The following is a 22,405-nucleotide window of genomic DNA, read 5'->3' on the forward strand; positions in this document are numbered from 1 at the left end:
AATAAAAGTTACTATCCTCCACTTTACACGAGAGAAAATGAGAAACCGCCTCCAAAAAATGTAAATTGGAATTTATGCCAATTAACTTACTTTTGTGATAGTTAATTCCAATACCCGACACTAACTCAAAAGCCCGAAGCACGACTCTCATAGCCCACACATGTTTCCAATTACCCTCTCCCACTATTAAAGTGTCATCCGCAAATTGAAGAATATCCACCGGACAAGACCCATTAATATTAAAGCTTTGAAATTCACCCACTTCAATCGATTTTCTAACAAGCCCCGTTAATCCTTCCGCCACCAAAACAAAAAGAAAAGGAGATAACGATCATCTTGTCTCAATCCTCTACTCACCTTAAATTCCTTCGTTGGACTCCCGTTAACAAGCACAGACATATTACTATTAAACACCAATAATTCCATCCATTTCATCCATTTCTCTCCGAACCCCATTCTTTTAAGCATAAACCTTAAAAAACTCTAACTCACCTTATCATAAGCTTTTTCAAAGTCTACCTTAAATAAAACACAATTCTTGTATTCTTTTCTTGCATAGTCCACCACCTCATTCGCCACAACCACTCAATCTAACAATTGCCTACCGGGGACGAAAGCACTTTGACACGGAGAAATAATAGAATTGAGCACTCCTTTTATTCTTCCCGGCAAAAGCTTAGCCACCACTTTATATAAGAAACCCACCAAGAAAATGGGCCGATAATCATCTAAGCCGATCGGATTATTAGATTTAGGAACAAGCGTCAAAAAAGAAGAGGTGATCACCTTAGATATCGGTTTTCCAAGAAAGAAATAATTAAAGAAATTGATGAAATCTGCTTTAATAAAATGCCAACATTTCTTAATGAAAAGAAAAGAGTAACCATCCGGACCCGGACTCTTATTACCACCACACTCCCAAACCGCCTATTTTATTTCATCTTCAAGGAAAGGTTTCTCAAGCCCCCTCGCCTCCTCCCTACTTAAAGTGTTGAATTGAACACCATCTAACACTAGTCTAGTCACTTCCGGTTCAACAAATTTATTCCCAAAATGTTTGAACACCTCCTCCCTAACATCCTCCACCAACTCCACCATGCCTCCCGAAATTAGAATTGGACCAATATGGTTATGTAATCTTCTTTGTTTCATAACTTTATGAAAAAAACCACTATTAGTATCTCCTTCTTTAAGCCACTTCATCCTAGACTTTTGCACAAGCATATTTTCTTTAATTCTCAAATTCCGCCAAAAACCACATGTCGCCTCTTTTTTAAAAGCCAAGTTTTCCTCAAAAGAAGAAATAGAAAAAGGGGTGGAATCTAACCTCTCATCGGCAAGATTAATATCGTTGACATCTTCCTCAATATCCAAATTGATCTTCCCAAAGACATCCCTATTCCACCTTTTGAGTTTGTCCTTTAAGAGTTTAAGTTTTTCTTTCAAAACAAAGTCCCATCTTCCTTTCACCTTCAAACTCATCCACTCCTTCTCAACGAACGGTAAGAAAGAGTCAAAAGAAAACCATTCATTATTGAACTTAAATGGTTTCGGCCCCCAATTGTATTGATCCGTCATTATCCAAATAGGACAATGATCCGAAATATCCCTAGCACCAATCATTTGACCACTAACATCCCATCTATTCACCATATTGTAAGATAAAAGAAAACAATCAATCCTACTCATAGACTTGCCATCTCCACTAAACCACGTAAACTTTTTACCCTTACATGGGATATCCACCAAAGCACTCTTACAAATGAACTCCGCAAAAAGATCTGCCTCTTTTTTGTTCACCTCTCCTGCTCACCCTTTTCTTTCTCTAACATTCTTGATAGAATTGAAGTCTCCTCCTATAATCCATTTCCCATCCCTAAACGCCTCCTTCAAATTAAGAATTTCATCCCACATCACCTTCTTCTTATTAAGATCGCACGAAGAGTAAACATTCACAAAATAATATAATTCTTCCTTCCAACACACTTTAATACCTAAGAATCCTTCCCCTTTGAAACTAAGCAAGACCTCCATTTTATTCTTCTTCCATAAAGTAATCAAACCGCCCGATCTTCCCACCAAGTTAGAAAAAGAAAACCCAATCCCCACATTACACCATAGACTTTTAGAAAAATCATCGTTCATGTTAGAAATTTTTGTTTCTTGAATGAGAAAAATGTCTGCATTGCCTTTGTTAATTAAAGAACTTATTCTCCTTCTTTTGAGCGCATTCGCTCACCCTCTAACGTTCAAAGAACCGACAATCATTTCCCACCTTTTTTAAGCTCCTTCCTTTCTTCTCCTTCCACCTCTCTCTTTTGTTCCAGACTTTCAATCCTACTAATTAACTTGCTCCTTCCCTCCTCATCCACCACCCCCAACTCGACAATTGCCTCCCATAATTTATACCCCACACCCCTATTTAAAAAATCCCATTGCCTTCCATTATTCCTACGAATATCCGACTCCTCCAATTGATTCCCATAACACACCGAAGATTTACCACTATTAACTCCATACTCCCTCACATTTAAAGATTCGACTCCCTTTGCCTTCCCGATTTCCTTGATTGTGCTACTGCATGTAGATTTAAAAATGTTGCCAGCACCCTTATATTTTCTACTAGTATTTCCCACCCCATTCACATTCTTGTATTTAATCCTTTTCCCCATTTTTTTTCACCTGCATCAAAAACAGAACAGCCCACCACAGATTGAAAAGATTCACTAATATCCAGACTGTTACCAGTTAAAACGGCAGCATTTCTCCTCACTACCTGGCTGCTGTTAACCTCACAACTCCCTACCTGAGCACAAGCCGCAGCGGATAAAACTTGCCCTTCTGCCCATCGATTAATGGTAGCCGAATTATTCATAGATTTGGCCTCAGTACAGTGCTTCGAAGAAAATTGTTCAATGTTGTCCACTGCGTCTGCAGAACCCCCCAAATCATCCTCTCCCTCGTCATCGACGACCCAATCCTCTTCCGAAACAGAATTGCTACCAAAAGTTGGAACCAATTTTAAATCCTTCACGGAAGTTCTGAGCTGAGTCGGAGCATCCTCTCTCACAAACAACTTGAAGGAAACTTCATCAATCACGACATTAACAGCATCGGGGATCTTAACAGCAATTGGAACACTGATCAAGATCCTTGTCACATCAAAAGTTTCACCTTTCGCCGTCGTTTTGTCTAAGCAAATAAACCTCCCCCATAGATTAGCCACTGCTACAAAGAAATCAGCGGACCATGAATGAACCGGGATCCCGAAAATCCTAATCCAAACATCCCTACTTTCATCCACCAATCGTTCTTCCCATTTGACTATCTCCAAAAACCAAGACTTCCACCAACTCTCCCCTTCTGCTATCAAATCTTTGATGTAACCCTCCTTTAATTCCTCTAACAGACACAAATTACTCCCTAAAGGTGACACTTTCACCGCATAAACCCCCTCCAATTTGAAATGGGTCTGTATGTTATAAGAAGAACCTAGAATGCAGACTCTACCAACATAGGCTTTGGCCAACCTTTCTCTCCGCTCAGAAGAAGAATTGAAACGTAACGCGTTGCTCGAAACCCCATTAACCTCACTTGCTGGGGAATCATTGTTCACTGCTTCAGCATAAGATTTGTCATTCCTAAAAGAATCGACCCTAGTGTTGCCAAACCCCACACCTGCATTCCTAACCTGAGTCCTACCGCGATCTCTTCTAACAAACTCTGCAATCCTCCTCACACCCGTCTGCCGAACCCTACAATATCTAGGGAGATTGACATGAAGTTTCTTACCGGCAATGATGATGTTGTGTAAGCGAACCGCAAGAAGCCTCCCGTCCCTTACCTCTACGAAACGAGCAAACCCGGACCTCTTCCCAAACGAGTTTCTCCTTGGAGAAATGGCGACTTCAACCACACTCCCGATACATCCAAACAACTCAAAAAGATGTTTAGCAGTTGACTCCTCTGGAAACTCAGAGACATACATGGAAGTAACCTCCTTATCATGACACTGTAAATTTCGGTTTCGCCCACCAAAGGGAAAGGTATCCCATTTCAACGAAGGGCGCCTGTTATACGAAACCTTACTCCAGTCACCACTCTGCATCAAAGAAAAGCGAAGACGCAAACAAACGAGAACCCACAAAACCCAGGGAACAGAACAACCAAGACGATTCAGAGGCACAAAGAGAAGAAACGATTGCAGGGGAAAGATGCGATGAAGCTCACCAGGCCTTATCAGAGAAAACAAACCACCTCCTCGACAAGGTCCCTAACCCTAAGGGCAGGAATTTAAACCGAAATTGAAAAGATGAATGTTAACCCTAACAAAAACCACTTGAAAGCCCACCGAAACCCGCTGCAAAGACACAACTCAAAACTTCGACCTAAAGCGCCGAAGATGGAACACGTCGGAAATCGCCATTCGAATCGCCATTCATGATAATTCAAATGTTCATATTAAGGCTTTTTTTTCGACCCAAATCAAATTTTAATAAGGTGAATTCTTATCTACCCAACTCAAAAAATTGGGTAAAGTTACCTTTAATGTAAATCTTTTTGGAAACAACAAAAATTATACTATTTTATAATTAATTAAACGTGTTAAAGTTAAATAGAACTTTGTGATTGATTGAAGGTACACTACCCAATTTTTTGTGTTGGGTAGAGAAGGTGTCCCTTTTAATAATATCCTTCCACCTTTATCGCTATCGATGAAACCATGTTTCTTGGGTTTTGATAGCAAGTTTTAGAACTTCCCTCGCTCAATTCAGAATTAATTATCCTCATTAACACAAATTTAAACTATTCATAACCAAAATTTATAAGTTTTAGGTCAAAATGATTTTTATAGTGTTATATAATTTTATATAAAAATATTTTACAAAGAAATTTTTCATAAATATTTTAAATGAAAATTTAGTTGGTTGAATAATTAATTTTAAAATGTTATTTTAAATATTTCATCATTTTATTAAAAAAAAAATTGTATATCAAAATTTCAAAAAATTATTTAATTTTAAAGCTATTTCAAATAGTTTTCATATAAATCATTACTAAGATACAATTTTTTTTTTTGTAAAAGTTACGATTTTGACTATGTTTTAATCTTCAATAATGTATGTTTATATTATAAGATATCAAAATCAGTCTTGCAATTTAGAAAAAACAAATCTAAAAAACCTTTTAATATTTTTAAAAATACAAAGAAAAAAATCCATTTTTTTAAAACTAAAATTAACACGCCTAGGGGTGGCAAAACGGGTTCGGCCCGCAGAGCGAGGAAAAGTTTTAGGTCCGTTCTCTTGAATGTATTCACTCTGTTTTTTACGGGCATGAGCTTTTTTTTACAATTTTATATTTTTTAGACTTAAAAAGTTCAATGATCGCGGGCGTTCCCCGCCCTAACTTTTTGTGGGGCGGGACAACATTCTGCAACCGCACTCTCAAATATGTCCGCCCCGCCTCATTTATTCGCGGGCTTTTGCGGGACAGACATGCCGGTTTGCAATCCCTAAACATGCCCTTAATGTACTTATAATTATGCTTTTATGGGTTGACATGATGTTTCATATTTAGCACTTGTTTAGTTTTCCCAAACCTAGTCTTTCATCACTAACCATTTGTTTCCAGTTCTTCTTAACATGGCTTCCTTTCTTGGTTTGTCTATCACATGATCTAAGGCTCTATATGTCTATGATCCTCACATCCCAAAGTTAGAGGTTATTTTCTTCCTGAAGATTTAATGTTTATCTATAATATTGATCCTAAATGTCAATATGGTTGACACAATTTCAAATGCAAGCCACAAAGCATTTTTATTGTATTGGTTCAACAAATTATTCATATGTTTGAATTTGTATTTTTATTCCAAGAGTTGCAACTATTTGTCTCTGTACTTAAAAGTACAAAATGGATGACAACCCTGTGTTAGAAATAGTAGTCAGAGACTTTAGTATTTGTAAGGTGGTTTAGGGTTTGTCCGCTGCTGTGAGAGACTCTGGTGGGTGGGGTTTTCCGGTGATAAGAGAGACATCTCACGTGAGATGTGAAGCAATGTAGCTTTTTGTGTATTTCGTGTGTTAATATGATCTGTCTCCTCTCACGCTAAGGGTGAAATACTTATAGAGGCTCTTATGTCTTAAATCAAGGGTTTTTTGAGAATGATAATGTCCCACTGAAGAATCATTGTTAGGGGTGTGCAAAATATCCGGTTGTGATGTCCAAATTCATAACCAAATCCAAATCACTTTTAAATATCTGGATATAATTGAATGGTTATTAACCGGTTTAGTTATTAATGGTTTGGTTATTCATTCATATAACCCGAATATAATTAAATGGTTATTAACCGGTTAAATTATTTTGGATTTGGTTATAATCCGGTTATTATCCAAATCCAAATATTTTAATGTTCAAAATAAATTATTATTTTTTTGAAAAAAAAATCGGAAAAAATAATTTTCAAAACTAAATTTAAAAAAAAAACCGGTTATATAATCATAACCAAATTTATAACCGGTTTTATAACCAGTTTTGATTAAAATGTGGTTATGATTATAAATCTAAACCATTTAAATGGTTTTAAAATAGTTATGATTTGATTTTTGAAAATAACCAACCATGCACACCTCTAATCATGGTAATGGACCGTTAAATCCCTATTTTTTATAGGAAGATTTTTCATCTTTATTGTGTTTATTGTTTCTCTTCCCTTCATGCATGTGCTTGATGTTATTACTCTGACTATCTACATAATAATTTTTCTTTCTCTATAAAGTATCCATAAAAGGAATTTTCTTAGGCTCTTCATGGTGTTGTGCACCTCACGATGTTTTTCCTTATTTCTTTCTTCTCTCCAACTTTTTAATTTATTTCTCCTATCACATTCTAACTTATATCTATTGATCTTGTTTGTTCTCTTATTCCATGTGTTATTATTATTTTTGATTTGATCTCTTTGCATGTTGATTGTGCTATGAATGTCCTCCTTGTGTTTGTTGATTGTGAGTTTCAGAATCATCTTAGCGAGTGGAACTATTACTGACTTTTTTGTTGTTGATGTTCTTTGTATGAATTTCCTGGATTTTAACCTTCTTATTTGATGTATTCGAGGTGTTGTGTGTATCTGATTTTTTGATTCATGTAACACTTGTTCATTATTCCCAAGGTTTTACCTTAACACCAAATGGTATCTAAGCTAAAGATCTCCTCTCTATCTCTAACCCGTTGTTGATATTTATACTTCATGGTGATTATCCTTTTGCCTTTGCTGTTTCCTTGATAATCATACCTAGTTTTCTCACTTTTGTTACTACTTTAGATCTTGCCCTAATTAGTGCAAGAATTGGTTATACTATTGTCTGCCTTATTCATCTTATCCAAGGAATTATTATTATTGAGGCTCTGGTTCTTTTTATTTTTGTGAGCCTCTGTCACTTGCTTGACTAGAATATATTAAAGCGACTATATCCTCTACTCAAAGCACACCTAAGGTTATAGAAATTCCTCAAAGTGTTGTTCAAAATTTGAGCATTTGATAGTCAATTTAAAAACAAAAACCTCAAACAAAACTCCAACATCACCCCTTCAAGAAACAACTTCACCTCAAAATTGTGACATTTAGAATTTTAAAACTACATGACATTAAATATGATGACTCTAAAAGACCTTTTGGCCAATAAAGGTTTGTCTAATGCTACTTCTCTTGATTGCTTGTTTTGTACTAATCATCCGGAAACTTTGGAATATCTCTTCTTCCAATGTTTAATATCGAAAGGGGTTTGGGAAAAAAAAATTCTTTGGTTGGGAAATGTTGTGGAAATTTCTTTTGAAGTATTCAAGAACTTCGGTTGCATTCAAGACAAGGTGAAAGAAGCCAAGACTAGAGCTAAACTTAATTTAATTTGGTTGCCTTTAATTTGGAACATTTGGTTAATGAGGAATGCTATTATCCAACATTTGGTTGCCTTTAATGTGGTCATATCCAACATAATGTTTTACTCTTGGAGATGGATGTGTAATAGTGTTTCCGATTTTAGACTTATTTTTTATGATTGGTATAAATTATCTTTGAACTAATGCAACTCTTCTTAGAGTCTTTTCGATGTAGGGGTTGCACCCCTAGTGCGATTTCTAATATCATTGCCTATTAAAAAAAATGATTACGTTCAATTTAACAAATTAAATATTTTTCAAGTAGTCTATTATCACAATCCAAGTTGGACATAGAATAAAAGATAATACTAATAAGAAAAAAATACAACTAAATAAGATAAAAGGGTGATATCTTTGATTTTAGTTTATTGGTACATATATGAATCTTGCATCATATGATGTTCTATTTTAACTAGCATTAACCATGTAAAAATACATAAGTTTTCAAGGTATTGTCAAGGTTATAGTCAACCTAATAACAGACTGACTACTTGTAGGATCATAAGATATAGTTTCAAGCACAGCAATTTCTCTTGCAAATCGAAACCTTCCTGTTCCAGAAACAACACCTAACTCTCTTAAATTATCACGTTGGCGACATGTACTTTGAATTTCCAAAGTGCTACCAGCATATTGCTCATTGTTGAACACAATTGACAAAACAATGTTCACATTTGCGCCATCTTGCAAAGTTACTGTAATTGTACCTTGAGCATTTCCGATTTGAGTTGAAAATGAACTAGGACTTAATGTAACAGGATCATCAACAACAAATATTGTTCCAAATGTGTTATAAGACCAAACCTTACCATTGATGCCTATAACCGTAGCAACCGTTGCCTTAGGTCCTTTTCCGACATCTTGTAGGTAGAACACCAAGGTTGATTGAGTTGGTTGAGCTTGACCATTAGCTATGTTAATGGTTATGAAAAGCAATATTGGAACTGAAAACTTTGCCGTCATTTTTTTTGGTGTTCCAAGAGTATCTCTAAATGTAATTTCCACATGTGGCATGTTCTTCCTCTATCTTGCTATTGATTAGAGGTCCGTTTTAGTCTTGTATTCGGGAGGAGTAACCCTTTTGCTCTTTATTAATACCATTGCCTATTTAAAAAAAAAAAAAGCTTCTGAAAATGGTTGAAATTTATAGAGGCGATCCGGGACAGAATTTATACTTAAAGAAAGACTTTCTTTAAAATTAAAGCTTTTTTTACAACAAACTTTAATTTCAAATAAATATGCGAGTCATTTAAACGTGAGTATATGAATAATATTGTGAACAAATCATTTACATAAATAAATTAATGTGATTCTCTCTAGCCTCATTATAATTTGTGCTTGTTCTACTCACCGACTTGGACAAGTTATGTTTTGGTGATAATTAATGCATCTCTAACACCGGATTAATTCACATGAAATGTGTTTCATTTACCGTTGTGGAATAAAAGATATAGTTATATGTACGAAACACAACATAATATTTCTTAGAGTTGAGATTCACTCTATTTCTTACCCCACAATCCTTTTAGATAAATATTAGGTGATAATATATCTACCAATCTCTAAAAGTTGGATAATGTATATTCAATTCATCACTTAAATGTCATTTATTTTTTTATATTTAATTTTTTATTAAATTAATTTTAAATTTCAAAAAAAAAATATTATATGAATAACTCTACCCAACATTTTTAAAAAAATAAAAAACTGTCATATGAGTAAATCCACCCAAAAAACTATTATATGAGTAACTCTACCATTAACTTTATTAAATTATTATTAATAATTTATTGTATTAAAATAACAGTTTAGAGAATATTTATTTTATTTTTAATTTTTAAATAATTATAGAAAATGGAATAGTTTTAAATGAAAAAAATAATAATATTTATTTTTAACAAAATTAAAAAGTTGAAAAAAAAAATGAGATAGCAAATTTGGATAGAGCAAAAAATAGTAAGATTAATGTCTCTTGTATATTATCTTTTATAAATCAGTATATCTTATAGGTGTTAAGTATAAAATTAAAACTATTATTAAACAATATATATATATATATATATATATATATATATATATATATATATATATATATATATATATATATATATATATCTATATATATATAGTTCTGGACTAGCCCGACGGCTAATAAGGGCCCAATTCATATCTGTTCTTAGGACGACACCTATATCTTAACCCAATCAATTAAGGGCAGTAGGACCGCTGTCTCCCCCAACCCTTCATCTGGCTCGCTCCTCCTTCATGTCGAGGACAGCTCACCATCGCTATGTTCGACCTTGTGAAGACAGGCTTCTTATTATTTGGTTTTGATGAAGACAAGATCTCAATTGCAAAAGGAATGGATCAATGTGCCTTGAAGAACAAGTTTCAAGTTTTACTCAAAGGATTCAAGCTTGATTGGTCTAAAAGAATTAAGGTATATGGCATACAAATCAATTAATGCATAAACAAGTGTTTACAAACATACATACATTTCCCATAAACCTTGCAAAACATCTAAAACCCTAACAAACCATTTTACTTAAATTTTTTGAGTTTTTACACTATGGTTCCCTAAACCCTCTGCCTCCTTATTATTGCGCACAAATGGATGGGAACCGAGTTCCCCATTTTTGGAACCGGTTACCCAATTCAAAATTTCAAAAATTCTTTAACGTTGGAATAGGGAACCCAGATTCTATATTAAGGGAACCGGTTTCCCCTGTACTAGTTTCAAAAAAATCTTTTTTTTTTCCAATAGAATTTTGTTATACCTTTTCACCCTAAACCATTACAATCTTCCCTGGATAATGACCTTTTGTAGGGATGTTTTAGAGGCTATAAAACTCAGATTTTCAGACAATAACAAATTACCTCTTTCATACACAAATCACTAAATCATAAATTTTCTTTAACATTCAAAATATCCAAGTGTTCATATACTTACTTTAATTGAAAAGCTTTGCACATAATTTTCTGTGAAAATTGCAAAGATACATCTCATACATTCATAAACACTTGTATTATATTAAAAGATATGTTGCTTGAAAGAGAAGATCAATCAAGTGATTGATTCATTATTTCAAAATTTTCTAATCAAATTATTCTTTATATTGTATCTTATTTTTCAGATTTGTTGAAAAGAAGATCATTGGTTATTATTCACTTGTTGTCCAGGATTGTTGGAAACAAGTTAGGCACTTTAAGAGGATTGTTCTCATAAGTGGTCTTAGTGAAAAATCCAAGAGGATTGTTCTTGGTCCAAGAAGATTGTTCTTGGTGTTGTTGTTGTGTGTTGTACAAGTTACCAACAATAGTGAAAATCTCTTACTGCGTTAGGGGACTGGAGTACTCTCGGATTGTAAGGGGAACCAGGATATATCATTGTGTCCTTTATCTTTCTGTATTTTATTGCTTTATCCACACTTAACCAAACCAGAAAGTAAGAACATCCTTGTCTCTAAAACTAGAAATTTTTATTTGTCTGAATTCACCCCCTCTTAGGCGCACTTCATACTTACAATTGGCATCAGAGCAGGTTATAGGTAACTTGTTCCTAAAAGATTCAGATGGCTTCCACAAATCAAAATCCAGTTTTTAGAGACAATGGTAGCAACAGCAAACCTCCATTGTTATGTGGACAATACTTTGATTTTTGGAAAATTTGGATGAATGCTTACTTAGAAGCACAAGGAGAAGAAGTATGGGAGGCTGTCCAAGATGGTCCTTTTGTTCCTACAACTGTTGTCGATAGCGTTGGATCAGATAAATCTAAAGACTCATGGAATGACGAAGATAAGAAAAGAGTTCTTGCTGATAAAAGGCTATCAATCTTCTTCAAGGTGCACTTAGCATGGATGAATTATTTCGTGTTTCGGCATGTACAACAGCTAAAGAAAGATGGGATACGTTAGTAGAAACTCATGAAGGAACCGTTGAAGTTAAGAGATCTCCATTAAATACATTGAGTCAATAATATGAGTTATTTAGAATGCAGCCTGTAGAATCCATTCTTGATTTACAAAAGAGATTTGTTCACTTAGTAAATCATTTAAGCGCTCTTGGAAAGAAACTCTCTACCGAGGAACAAAATCTTAAAGTCCTAAGATCCTTAACCAGGGAAGGGCAACAAAGGTAACGGAAATATCCGAGAAGAAAACTCTAACTAAAATGACTTTCACAACACTGTTCAGAAAACTTCAAGAATACGAAACTGAACTCGGAAGACTTGAAAAGCACGAATGTTTATAGACAAAATCCAAAGGCATCGCTTTGAAAGTAGATTCTATGTTCGATGATCCACTAGTGGAAGATGAAAGTTCCATGCTCCTTATTAAAAGACTTGGTAAGTTCTTTGGTAAAAACGATAAATCCTCTCATGTAAAATGAAAGAAACATTTCAGGAAAAAGGAGGCTTCCACTTCAACACAAGATGTCACATGTTATGAATGTGGTAAGCAAGGTCATATAAAACCAGATTGTCCTAAACTCTCCAAGAATGGTGGTGTCAAAGGCAAAAAGGACTTCAAGCATAAAAAGGCCTGTGTGGTATGGGAAGACAATGAGATAAGTTCATCATCCGATTTGGATAGCGACGAAAGTGCAAATCTAGCATTGATGGCTTCACACAATTCCTATGAAAAGAACGATGAGGATAGTAATGAATTTTCCATATATGATGATGATTCAGAAGGTGGCATAAATGACCTATTGAGTGAATGCAAAATGTTATATAGAACCATATCAACACAAGAGAAACAAATTAAATCTCTTGAAGAGAAAATTGATATTATGCAAAAAGATTTCGAGATTGAAAAGAAACAATATGTTAATAAAGAAAAACAAAAATCTACATGTAACTCTTGTGAATCACTTTCTTTCCAAATTGTCCAATTAAAGAGAGTCCTTTAAAGATATGAAAAAGGACAAATTGGTTTGGAGGGTGTCCTTAGTCAACAAAGATATTCTAATGATAGAAGTGGGCTTGGTTATTCAAAGTTCTCAAAACCAAGTTCTAACAAAACTATTTTTGTTAAGGCTAGTGACCAAACATCCCAAGAGAATGTTAACAAGCCTAAAGTGGTTCATCACCATCCTATAAAAAAATTCCTAAAAAGAAACCTTATGTTCCTAGATATAGAAGTAATTTTGTTCCTACATGTTTTTACTATGGTATAAGTGGCCATACACCTAATGCTTGCTATGTTAGAAACTTTAGTGTAGCAAGTGGGTATTATGTTTGGGTAAAGAAAGGTACTAATTATGAAGGATCCAAAGAAATTTAGGTACCTAACAAAACTTAATTTGTCTTGTAGGTATGCTTGAAGACCACATCAAATCTATGGTATCTCAATAGTGGTTGTTCCAAGCATATAACGGGAGACATTAACAATTTTTCAAATCTAAAGCTTAAGGCCAAGGGTTATGTTACTTATGGAGATAACAATAAAGGAAAGATTCTTGGCATAGGCAAATTTTGTGCACCACCTTTCACATCCATTGAAGATGTTCTTTATGTTGAAGGACTAAAGCATAATCTTCTTAGTATTAGCCAACTTTGTGACAAAGGCTTCAAGATCAAGTTCACTAAAGATGAATGCTTGATAGATGACGAAGTCACACACGAGTTTAAACTTAAAGGTAAAAGAATTAATAATATATTTATGATTTCTCTTGATGATTTATCTATGAAGGTAAGATGTCTCATGGCGTGCAATATTGACTCATGGCTTTGGCATAAAAGAACTGCTCATATTCATATGGAACATTTGTATAAACTAATAAAGCATGATCTTGTCATTGGATTGCCTAAGATAAAGTTTGTCAAATATAGACTTTGTGATGCGTGTCAAAAAGGGAAACAAACAAAAATCAACTTTCAAGTCTAAGAATGTGGTGTCCACCACAAGGCCGCTACAATTGTTGCATATGGACTTATTTAGTCCATCAAGAACAAGAAGTCTCAGAGGTAATGTATATGCCTTAGTTATTATTGACGATTTCTCTAGATATACTTGGACATTCTTTTTAGTGCAGAAAAATGATGCATTCGAAGCGTTCAAGAAATATGCAAACCAATTGAAAATGAGAAGTCAATAACAATTGCCTCCATAAGAAGTGACCATGGTGGAGAATTTCAAAATGCTTCTTTTGAAGAATTTTGTGAAGAACATGGAATATCTCATAATTTCTCTGCACCAAGGACCAAGGTTGTTAAACTCGCTAGTCTACTTAGACTCGTAAAGGGTCGTAAACTCGACTCGTAGACTCGACTCGCAAACTCGTACGAGTCTATCAAAAAATTAAAAATGACTTTCAGAAACATGTAAGTGACACATATATGGCACACACATATATTTTTGAACATGTAAATGCCTCATATATGACATAAATATATTATAGAACATCAATACATCAAAATTTAAATCTCATATTCCATAACAAATTTCTTAGCCAAAAAAATTGATAATGAAAAAAACAAAATAGCAAAGTATATCCTTAAAGACTTAAAGTACTAACTTCTTCTTAATTGGTTGGTGGCTACTACATAAAGCAAAAAAAAAAAATCATAAAACAGATATCCTAATGGCTTCAAACATCCAAAGCTCCAGTTAAACTATCACCATTAATATCATCATCATCATCATCATCACCTTCATCGGTATCTTGAGATGCTTTAAAGCTCTAGAGCAATCGCAATATTTACAACCGCAACCACCCTCGCGACCGCAATTTAAAATTATGCCTCTACTCAAACTATTCTAGCCTTATGTCAAAATAGATTCTGAATTGAAGTGTTTTCATATCTCTATCATCAAGGTCATCCACTCACCCGAGCTTTCCTTACAACACTTGTACGTAGATTCCTTATAATTATCATTAATAATTAATTCATTATTAAAACTTGTAGAAATTTTTCATGTGAGAAGTGCATTATTTTAAAAAAAGACTATAGTATTTTCTTTAATAAATCATAAATCTTCTAAACCATTTTGTCATATGGAAATTGATACATGGGGATCAAGATTAATGGACCTGATTGAAAAATTGTGCATCATTTTTATACAAAAGAACATACAAGGAAGCATCCATGTGAAACATACAAGAAAATACTTACACAACAAAGGATTGAATTATAAAAACGAATCAAAAGACATAACAAAATGCGGCGACACTGTCAATGAAGAGAGGAAATTTTTTTTGCTGAAACAAGAAACTAGGAGAGAGACTTTCTAATTCTCGTAGAAGCAAAAAAAAGTTTTTTTTATAAATAAAATAAATTATTTTGGGGAATTTTGGGCGGTTTTAGGATTAAAAAAACAAAATTCAGAAAAACTTATAGACTCGTAAACTCACAATAGACTCGCGAGTCTATACGAGTTTGAGCGAGTTTATCCGAGTCTACTCGAGTCTATCAAAAAAAGATTATATGCACGAGTCTACTCGTTTTTACTTCCTAGACTCGTAAACTCGTACGAGTTTACGAGTCTACCCGCGAGTTTGACAACCATGCCAAGGACTCCTCAACAAAATGGACTAGTGGAAAGAAAGAATAGGTCACTTGTGGAACTTGCAAGAACAAATGCTCAGTGATTCAGATCTTCCAAAATACTCTTGGGTGGATGCGGTAAGCACGACATGCTTCGTAAGTAATAGAGTTAATATTAGACCTATTATAAAAAAACTCCATATGAACTATTCAAAGGAAGGAACCAAACATTGTTTATTTTCACATCTTTGGATGCAAGTGTTTTGTCTTAAACAATGACAAAGACAATCTTGGTAAGTTTGATGAAAAATCCGATGAAGGTATTTTTCTTGGTTATTCTCTTTCTAGTAAAGCTTTTAGAATATATAACAAAAGAACTTTAAAAATTGAATAATCTATGCATGTATCTTTTGATGAATCTAATCCCTCCAAGGAGGATATTATTTGTAATCATGGTGATGATGATATAATAGTAATTCCTCAAGAAGATACTTTCTAGATGAATATTAAGAATCAATCGGAGAATCACATAGATACTTCCAAAATTAACAATGAAAATCAAACGGAACCTCAAGGAGAAAATTTTAAAGTCAACAATGAGAATCAAGTAGAACCTATTCAACAAAAATCAAATGTTAACAATCTACCTAAGTGTCATACCGCAAAATTTGCCCATACTATTTCTCTTGTTCAAATTCAAATCAAGGTACAAAGCTCAAAGACACCCTCTCCTAAACAAGGCTCAAAGATTTAGGGTTTTGTTGTTCTGAAGGAAAATCAATGAACCAAAGGCTCCAAAGCATCCCATAGGGTCCATGATACCCCAAATTATCTCCATGACAAAATCCAGGGCTCAATAGAAAAGATTGGTCACTCAATTGCTCAAAAAGTCAACAGTCGACCAGTTTGACCTAAAAGTCAACTTGGTCAAAGTACAGTCAAAACTCCTGATCTTTTGTCAACATCCTTATATTGAAGTATCATTCACCATTTAATCAAGAATTGATCATGGTTCATCAAGGAAATATCAGAAATCAACAATTCCAAAAGTTTCTAAATTAGGGTTTGTATAGGAGAAAGTCATTTGAACTTTGACCAGCCATAACTCTCACATGGAACATCAGAAATTTTCCATCCAAAGCTCATTTTGAAGGAAATTGAATGCTCTACAATTTTGTCTCTCACATGCCAAGTCTAAAAATGCTTCATTTGGGAGATTTGGACCAAAACATTATAGGTCCTTTTCAAAGGTCAACAAAAAGTCACTTTTTTCAAAAGGACACACAAGGAGCATGGAAAATTATTTTTACATGGGACCAAAAACAATGGTTAGAGGACTCTCTAAGGTTTCTAAAAAGTCCTAGAACACTTCCATACCTCAAAAATTGAGAGAGATAGGCCTTGTCAAAGTTGGACTATTTTGGAGGGAAAAATGTGAAGGAATTGAAATATTTTGCAAATGGGCCCAAATAATTTTAGTTCAATCTTGATCCTCAAGCATCCAAGAACCCAAGATCCCCTTGTCACGAAAATATATTACTTGGTCGATTTATTTTTATTTTTTATTTTAATTAAAAAGGAATTAAAATAATATAAATCATGGAAAATCAAATATTTGGCTAGGGATCTTATTCTAAGCATATTCAATCATCATTTAAGGCATATTGCTAATATAATTTCGTGCAAGAGAGATTGATTGAAGAAAGATTGATATTTGGCCAAATATAGAAGGATTTCATAACATATTTTCAATCAAATTTTCACAATTTGCAAAGATTGATTCAATAAGATTTTCTCCATAAAAGTTGACCTAAAATATTCACCTATATATACATGATCATTCCAGACCCATAGGGTTACAAAAATTATGATTCAGAGAACCCTAATCCAGATCAAAAAATTCAATAGAAACTCAAACTTCAATTCTGAATTACAAGGCGATTCAAGGGTGTTCATCGATTGCAATACGTTTCTGGACCTCCAAGGAAGCTGTTCCAATCAATAGCAAGGCTCAAAATATCAAGAGCACGTACGTACACCCCTCGGTATAATAGGTAAGGGATTTTTACAGCGCATCGGCCAAAAGCGCTGTAAAAGATGTTTTACAGTTTTTAGTGGAGAAGATGACTGCGTGGCGCAGTCTGATTGGTTGGAATTCAAAAGTTTGCGCGCGCGAGCTTTTTATTCCCCAGATGGATCCAGTGCGTGCCAACCCACGTGAGCGTGACGCAACTCTCAATCCAGACCATCTGATCATCATCATCTTCAATCCAACGCATCTGGACGTGCCAGTCTACCATGCTACCTCACGCGCGCGCTGCATACGATCACAAGCTAAGATTTTTATAATTTTTTTTATTTTTAATTACACAACTTGTTTTTATTTATATATATATATATTTATATATATATATATATATATATATATATATATATATATTTGTTTTTTTCCCTCTTCACATTTATTCTAACAAAATATTTTTATTAAATTCTTTTATTTATTTTATAGTAATATTTTATAATATTTATTTTGTTTATTATACTTATTTATTTTATCTATATTATCTATTTTATTTATTCTATTTATTTATTTTAATTATTAGAATTAGTTTTTATTTATTTAAATTCTTTAATAAACCATAATTAATTTGTTTTAATTAACAAAAATTATGAGATCATTTTTTTGTCCGATTAAATTATTTTCTTTTCCTCGATTTAATTAATTAGGTTGCGAAACCAATAATTAATTAAATCGATTTGTTACTTTATTCAATTTTCGCCCGAATCAGGGTTTACGAGGATTTGCCCTACACTAAAATATTATTTTTGTGTACTCTTTTCAGGGTTAGCAACAGGGTTTCCTTCTGACTACGCTCCATGCCCATTACAAAGTTAAGTCCCGATCTAATCCTTATCTTAATATTTTTCATTTATTTTATTTATTTTAGGGTTTACCTTTAAATATAATGAACTCTGCCTACACTCAATTTTCTGTCTGCCTTTGTTTTGCCCATTTTCAGGGTTAACCCCGAGGCTATCTCCGACTGCCAACCATATCAGATCAAATCCAAAGCTAAGTTTTGTTCATATTTATTTTAATTTCTTTTTGCCTTTTTTTAATTAGGGTTAACTTTACTTGTTATGGAATTGATAATGTACTCACTTCCTTTTTGGGTTTCTATTTTTCCCACCTTTTCAGGGTTTGCCAATCGCCAAAGCTCAAATAGTCGGTAACCCTAAAACTCTAATCTCTTTTATTTTTTCTGCTTTTAATTATTACTTATGTCAAACCCGCTGGCTTCATTCTCCCTTTCCCCCTGCTGGTTTCTTTTTCCCCTTCCCCATATTGCTTTAATTATATTGTTTATATTTTTGTATGGTTAGTAATCCTAGGGAGTGCAAGCCTGTTAATCAATTTAGAATAACTAATTATAAGATAATATATTGAATTAATCACATGATTGTTGCACCCACGCACGCTTTTGTGGTAACCCCTCTTGTTGCCTGTTGCCTTGGTTTTTTTTTGCAGAATAGCCATGTCCCTCGAATACGAGGATACCTCAGCCATGTTACCTCGATTATGCAAAGATCATAGGTCCCTAATGATGCTGCCGTCGATACACTAATATGATCTCGTCCCTCGGAAGTTGCCTACAAAGTGCTGAGGTATCCTCTGGTTGCCTACGAAAGGCTATTCTGATCTTTCCCTTAGACTACCTGCCTCTCTATGGCATGGGACAGTCTTATGGCGAACGATATTGCGACGACCCTTCAACCTCCAAATAGGACTAGTTTTGAATTCTCAAATCTTCACTTTTCAATTTGTTTAGCTAATTAAAGTTTTCTGAATATTTTAGTTTTGTGAATATTTGTCTTTTGACACATACTTGTGTATACATTGTTTTTGATTTGTTTGTTAAGTGTTTGGGTTAGGATGTTTTCTTTAGGTTGCGTTGTGGCGAGAGCACCGATGTGTCGTGGAGAAGTTACTTTCCAAGCACGAAACAATAAAAGGCGTCGAGCTAACAACGTATAATAAGCGCTTGTGGGAGGCACTCCATCGTTTATACATTCTTTTATGATTTAGTATAGGTCAAGAAATGGTAAGAGAGGTTAGAAGTGGATATGTTTTAAGCTGGTGGGAGTTTTGGTCTGCAGGAGCCCGCTTAGCATGGTCCCCTGCATACAGAAAAATTCATCTCTTAATCATTTTTGCCCCATTATTTTATATTTATCCTTTTGTTTATTTTTTATAATATTGGTTGTTGTTTGTGTTCATTTATTGGTTCATTCTTGTTGAGGTAGCATGGTGAATTTTCAAGTAAAATGTCTCAAAACGTTCTTGTACAGTAATGATAAATTGCAAATTTTGTGCATCGCCAAGGTACTCGTTCACCGTTTTCTTGAACATAACGTGATTAGAAAGCTTTTAATATGTACAATTTGCATGTCACATATTCTTTTTCTTTAGTTTTCAAGATTGGACCATCTTAGATCCAAACCTTTTTTGTGAGGTGTTGCATCCTAAAATTTGCCATCTTCTTTTTGGTATAAGTTATGGTAGACGTTTATTTCGTTGTTTAAAGCAATTAAAGAGTTTCCACCGTTTCAAGACAATTCATATCAAAAGTCTGCTCCTACGGCACAAGTGCAAAATTTGTAACTTTCGACTGCAAGGTTGTCTTGGCTTGGTTCACGTGTTGCTAAGACAGTTTTGATATTCTCTACATCTTTCTTGTTTGGGCCAGAAGCCAATTCTTCAAGGAAGATTCTCGAATGTGCAAACTACTTAAAATTCAAATTTATTGTTCAACTGCTTTTCGGATGTTCGAAAATTCGTAACTTCTGATCGGTAAATCAGTTTGAAGCGATTCTTATGTCAAAAGAACCGTCTTGAGGTCTATTACATTTCATGTGTTCGAGTCAAGAGTTGATTCTTTGAAGAAGATCACCAAATTTGCAATTAACTAGAAGTTTTACAACAAAAAAGTGTGTTGAAACGCTGTTTCTCGGACAATAAAAAATTCATAACTTATGCACCGTTTACCATCTCTTGATGAATTTTGGACACGAATTCCATCTCGATGTCCCTGACATTCCGTACGTTCGGACCGAAGTCCAACTCCCTACCAAAAATTCTAGAATATTGCAAAAGCATTGAGAATTTATTGTCGAAATGGAATTTTGGACACTGTGCGACAAGATTAAAAAATGCATAACTTCCTCAATTTTTATCGTATCAGGCTCATTCTGGCGGTATTGTTTCAAAAAAAATCGGTTACAAGTTCTCTTCAGACCCCGACTTTAGATATCTATCATAAGATCGAGTTTCGTCGCATTCTTTGCAAGGTGCGCATGAAAATTCTGCACAATTAAGTTTTCTGCCTCAGATGTCCAGATGATTCTCGCCATTCAAACGCGCATAACTTCTTCACCGTTTAACGGATTGAGCCTATTCTCGCAGCAAAGGTTCTCAAATTTCTTCATCTTCAATTTTGTCGTTGGTCACGAGTCTGAATTTTGCACCGAAACATGTTTCCTTGTATTTGGGGCTCAAAAAGGCGTTTTGGCGCAATTTTTGAAATTTGCAATTGGGAGCACTATATATTTCATTTTTAGATTTTCCCTCTCATTAACTCTCATTCCCACAAACACTTTCTCAATTCTCTCTCTTTCTCTCCATAATCAAACTCACCTTTTTCTTTGAACTTCATCAAGAACAATAACAACTTCATCCAAGTTCGTAAAAAACTCAAAATCAAATCTCCCTCTCTCTCCTCCGATCGCCGCTTTCCTCCACTCATCACTGCTGCTTCGGCCAGGACCTCCGCCGCCGCGAATCCCCTCTTCAACCGGATTTTTCCGGCGATCTCCCTTTCTGACTTGCAATCGTGCGCGATACTCCTTCCGCCGGTCACCTCTCCGTCTCGGCTTCCCTTCGCTTCCGCATATTCTCTTCCTCTTCGGATAAAATTCAACTCTCCAATTTCATCTCCGTAATTCTTGAATCCTTCACTTAAATAATTGCTTATTGATAATTCATTTTAGGATTAAGTGATTGTGTGAATATTTTTGTATTAAGTTGGATTGTTGATATTTGTTTGCAACTAAATTGTGTCTTGGAATTAAAGTTGGGGATTGATAATTGTTGAGAGGCTTGTTTCTTGAATTTCCATAAGATGCACTTTGTGGTAGTTTGGATGTTCGATTAAATGCTTGAAATATAATTGAGTGATTCTTGTTGTGGTTCATGAGTTAAAATCCAGAAAATATCGGTTGATTGTGAAGGTAGAGAAAACACTTAGAAGAGGGGGGTTGAATAAGTGATTATTTTTCGTTTGGAGGAAAGATAGACAGAACACGGTTATTTTTATCCTGGTTCACCTTCTCAATAAGGTTACCTTCAGTCCACCCTCCACAAGGTGATTTTCCTCTCTCAACAAGGACTTAATCCATTATAATGAGAACTTGATTACAATTGCACAACCCACTGGTGTGACTAACAATACAATGCACGAGCCAAACTGCTGGTGACTAACAACCTGCACAAACCAACTGTTTGTGACTAACCAACTTATAAGACTCAACTAGTCCTAGACTTCTTGAGACTTCTGACCTAGCTGGTCTCTCAAGGATCTGTTATAGAGTAACTTCAACTAACAGGTTTACAATTGCTTCTAAATAGCTTTAATCACAATTGTGATATTTCACTAATGTTTAGTACAGAATGTTTGAAACTCAGAGATTTGGATATGAACCTTTTTCTTCACCGAGTTTTATGTATCTTCACACTTTGATGATTTTTAGACTTATGATGTTTGTGTGTGTGAGATCGTTGTTTTTTATGTTTCAAACGAACATGAATATATATAGCTCAAGATTTATGTCCGTTAACTTGATTTTTGAACACAACATTTAATGCTTGTGTGTTGCTTTTCGTTTTGTTTTCTCCAATGAGCTGCATGTGGATAGCTT

At 34.4% G+C, this 22,405-nt stretch overlaps 2 protein-coding genes across 2 annotated transcripts; both read right to left on the bottom strand.

Annotated features, from left to right (window-relative positions):
* Window positions 1-927: 927 nt before the first annotated feature.
* Window positions 928-1,653, bottom strand: LOC131604869 (uncharacterized). Its single transcript, XM_058877284.1, has one exon. The coding sequence runs from the start codon at window positions 1,651-1,653 to the stop codon at window positions 928-930; it is 726 nt and encodes a 241-aa protein (XP_058733267.1).
* A 6,729-nt stretch (window positions 1,654-8,382) lies between these two features.
* On the bottom strand, window positions 8,383-8,901 carry LOC131604870 (pterocarpan synthase 1-like). The gene has a single exon (XM_058877285.1). The coding sequence runs from the start codon at window positions 8,899-8,901 to the stop codon at window positions 8,383-8,385; it is 519 nt and encodes a 172-aa protein (XP_058733268.1).
* Between the last annotated feature and the right edge of the window lie 13,504 nt (window positions 8,902-22,405).

This window comes from Vicia villosa, linkage group LG5, assembly GCF_029867415.1.
Source record: "Vicia villosa cultivar HV-30 ecotype Madison, WI linkage group LG5, Vvil1.0, whole genome shotgun sequence".
NCBI classification, from domain to species: Eukaryota; Viridiplantae; Streptophyta; class Magnoliopsida; order Fabales; family Fabaceae; genus Vicia; species Vicia villosa.

Excerpts from the sequence above, each read along its gene's own strand:
- LOC131604869 (XM_058877284.1), bottom strand. The coding sequence starts at position 1,653 with ATGGTGAATAGATGGGATGTTAGTGGTCAAATGATTGGTGCTAGGGAT.
- LOC131604870 (XM_058877285.1), bottom strand. The coding sequence starts at position 8,901 with ATGACGGCAAAGTTTTCAGTTCCAATATTGCTTTTCATAACCATTAAC.